The 4,011-nt window shown below is 48.8% G+C and overlaps 1 protein-coding gene across 1 annotated transcript in view; it reads right to left on the bottom strand.

Moving 5' to 3' along the window:
• The window catches only part of BAX (BCL2 associated X, apoptosis regulator), an 11,885-nt gene extending 8,623 nt beyond the window's left edge, over positions 1-3,262 (bottom strand). Inside the window, exons 1-2 of the mRNA XM_082196016.1 lie at positions 3,066-3,262; positions 156-204 (exon numbers count right to left, since the gene is read on the bottom strand). Of these exons, the coding sequence (XP_082052142.1) occupies positions 156-204; positions 3,066-3,144 (128 nt within the window). The 5' untranslated portion in view covers positions 3,145-3,262. The remainder of the gene's footprint in view (positions 1-155; positions 205-3,065) is intronic.
• Between the last annotated feature and the right edge of the window lie 749 nt (positions 3,263-4,011).

Genomic DNA, 4,011 nt, shown 5'->3' with positions numbered 1-4,011 from the left:
TGAGATTATGACTTCCACAACCCCCAAACGTGCTACTGGGCTGATAAATGCTGGGAGCATGAGAACACCGGGGTGGGGCACTGGTCCCCCACCACTGCAGTACATGTGAGCTTCCAGACATTTCCTGCAGATATGTTTCCGTTCTGAGCACTCACCCCTTGAGAAGAACAGTTCCCGTCTGAAGAATCTGATCTGATCTGGAGCCTGGAAGGGATAGAAGCATGACGTGAAAATAAGCAAGGCAGAGGAGAGATGGTCCCTAGGTATAGGGCAGCCCCCTTTAACAACACCAATCTGAACCACATTCCTGCTTCCCACAGCAGCCAATCAGATGCTCCGTCAAAGCCCACAAACAGGGCACAGGAGCAAGAGCCTTCCTTTATTATCATTCTTTACTAAAAATCTGTACACCACCCTACATCTCAAGTTCCCAGGGCAGTTCGCAACAGCAAAGTACAAAATACATAATAAAACAGAAACAAAGACGGAACAATAACACCCCCTCCCACAAACACATTTTAAAATCCATAGAATGTTAATCAGTCGAACCCATGGTTGAAAAGAAACATTTTCGTCCAGTACCTAAAGATATGTAATAAAGGTGCCAGGCAAGCCTCCCTGGGGAGAGCATTCCACCAATGGGGAGCCACCACAGAAAAGGCCACCCTCTGGACCTCTCAGGAATCACATGAAGAAGGGCCTCAGAAGATTATCATAGGGTCCTCTGGGTGGGTTCATTCCTTGAGTGTAACGTCCCAGCAACTAGTACTCAGCAACATACTGCCTCTGGGCACATAGGTTCCATCATAATAAAATGCTCCGTGAATTTACTTTCTTGCGCTTTAAAGCCACAGCAGACATCATCACATCTTACGACAGTGAAAGGTATAAGTTAATCATGCACTGTGTGAAGCTGTACTTTTTGTCTGAACGTTCTTTTTCCCAAAGCATTTTACTTTTCAGTTTAACAGGACAACTCCCTGGCCCCCATGCCATAATAAGAGGAGGAAAAGTTTTCTCTCTCCCTACTATGATGCTCTGACACAGAAGACTCTCTATCCTACTAGAGAAAACAAGAGCCCCAGATCCCATCCGCTCTTACACACTGGGACCACTCCCCACTTCTCCTGGAGATGGAAGCAGGAGACTCCCTGAAGCTCAGGAGAAGCTCACAAGACTTTCCTCCTCTACTGCCCCAGGTAAACAAACCCATTTGCCTTTCGTTTCCCTGAGCAGACTCCCGTTTCTCATAAATGTGTTTTTTTATCGTTATGACTAATCATTTGCGTGGCACTTCTTGTTTTTTACTGCTCTGTCATTCATCTTTACAGTGGCTGACTCAGGTGACAGCTTTTGTTTCTCGTTTAAAGCTTGAGACAAAAGTGTTGGGCCCAAGACAGACGAGGTCTACACGTTACACCAATCACAAGAAGCTGGCTTGGAGCAACCTTCCAGAGTGATGTGGAAAAAGCACAGAGCAACGGCAGGCTGATTTTTTAAATCTGGGTCCACATGGCAAGTATATTGTATAGAGTGGCCTGTAGTCATTAGCTGAAATGGGATTTGAAGCCACCTCTTGAGCCACCACTTTATGTACAAGATTAGGATGAGGAAATCGGAGCTTCTCAGTCCCTTTCCTAAATGCTTTGTTTGTATTCTACAGCACATTTACACAGATAATCATTCCACGCTTCCTTCACTATCCCACCACAGCTCCCCATAAGGTATCTTAGGCAAACTCCCTGCCTGAGACCAGACAATTTATCCACTCATCTGCCTGCAGAGAATCATAGAATTGGAAGGAACCCCAAGGATCATCTAGTCCAACCCCCTGGAATGCAGGAATATGCAGCGGTCCCATAAGGGTACTGAACCCACAACCTTGACATTATCAACACCACACTCTAACTAACCCAGCTCACACAGAGCAAAGAGTTGTTTGACTAAAATATAAGAAACCTCCTTTGCTACACTGAACAATTCCGCTACTCCTCCATAACGGTTAAGTCTGACACAATGTTCAATGTGCATCCCTGAACAAAACAAAGCCTCTTATGTGCGAGAGCATTTTGCTCACATTCACTGCTTGCCTCAGCCACCCCCACATGGATCTAAATTTAGGCGGTAAAGTTCAAGGAGGCATCTACTTGCCTTTCATTATATACATTTACACAGAAGCCCCATAATGCTAAGTTGTCCAGGCACCCCAGAAAACAAACAAAACGATTAAAAGGCAACACAAAACAATAGGAACATGGGTTTTAAAATTAAGAGGACCAGACACTAGCTGTTTGAAAAGCCTGGGTGAAAAGCAAAAAAGATGGTGCCAGGCAAACCCCTGGTGGTAAATGCCTCACTTTCTTTGACCAGGGGCAAGGACCACCAACTTTACATGAATGACTCGTTTATCAGGGATAACACAAGGAGCTAGGTAAACTCTCACAGAGGACAGATCTGCACACCAACTGCGATAGCTAGGTGAAATACTAGCCGCGGGGGGGGGGGGACACGACAAAACAGATGATCAGATGCCCTTGTCTTCAGACCCTAACTTTTGGGCTTCCCAGTAAGAACCAGTTTGCCCACCGTTAGGCTGGAGCGCGGGGTGGGGGTAGGAAGAGAAACTTGTATGGCGCCGCCACGTGCTTCTTGGCGAAAGGGCAGATTTAAAATAAATAAGCAAATGTTAAATAAAATCGCCCCCAAAATAATTATATAAATAAATAGAGTACAGCTGCATGCCCTGGCATGCCCACGGACTTCACTCAATGGGGTGGACCACTACCGGAAGCGGGATACTAACACACACAAACACACACACACAAACACACACACACCCCGGACCCACATACCCCATGGTCAGTGCATAAATGAGCAAAACCCTCATTTATCTCCGCGGGGGTTTAAGTCTGAGCAGACATACAGAGGGATGGGCGCTGGGTGGATTCTCTCTGTCTGATCCACCCAGATTCTCATGCTCTCCCACTAGAGAGGAGGCTTCCCGCCGCCCCTCCGCCCCAATTTGCAGTGCTTTGCCTCTCCCCATAACACTCTCCTCCCCATACCTCGGGCAGGCTCACCCCCTCTTCGCGGTGGGGGCTCCGGCGGCTGCTGCTCCTCTTTCCCAGGGCCCGCCGCCGCCATCTCTCCTCCTCCGCAGCCACCCGGCTCTGCCCAACCCGCGGCCGGCAGCCTCCCTGCAGAAAATCACGTGACGTAGTATATTTAGGAGGGGCGAATATATAGAGCAGCGAGCGCCGAGGGCGGGAGAGGCCCGTCGCCGGCCACGTGACGGGAGGCAAGGCAGCAGAGAGGCCGAAGGGGCCGGAGCGGCTCGCGAAGTTTCCGGGGTGGAAGGACGCGGGGTGAGCAAGAAGCACATAGAGTTAGAAATAGCAGTAGAGGGACACATGCAGAGCGAGCTTCCGGTTCCAGGGGGCCTTTCCTTTCCCCTCCAAAGACAGACCTCCCCAGCCCTAGAGATGGGTGGAGGTTTTGGCGGCAGCGGTGTCCGTAAGAAAGAAGGCAGCTGCAAAGCCAGGACGGCTTATGGTCTTTCTACCTCTGGATTTTGTTTCGTGGAGGTTTTCTCCGCTGATGCTGAAAATGGGAGACCTGTTTGCCTTTATTGAGGAAACAGGCTTCCAGCCTTTCTCAACCTGTGGGTCCCCACATGTTGTTGAACTACAACTCCCATCACCCCTAGCTAGCAAGGCCAGAGCTCAGGGATGATGGGAGTTGTAGTCCAACAACATCCGGGGACCCGCAGGTTGAGATTCCGGGGACCTGCAGCACTTATGGCTAACATTTATAGGGGCATAAGGCTCTCTAATCCGGGTTAGATGGAGCAGTGCTTTTTTTCTTTTAAAAATGGTTAGGGGTACTCACATTTTCCTACTCATATTGAAATACTGCCCCTCAATGAGGCCAAACATAGATTCACAAAATCATTAGGGGTATGTTACCCCTGCGTCCCTCCAGAAAAGAAGCGCTGAATGGATGCATTTCCTC

This window comes from Podarcis vaucheri (assembly GCF_965113315.1).
Source record: "Podarcis vaucheri genome assembly, chromosome: 13".
NCBI lineage: Eukaryota > Metazoa > Chordata > Lepidosauria > Squamata > Lacertidae > Podarcis > Podarcis vaucheri.
Note: the sequence above shows the minus strand (reverse complement) of the source record. Positions and strands in the feature narration are given on the sequence as shown.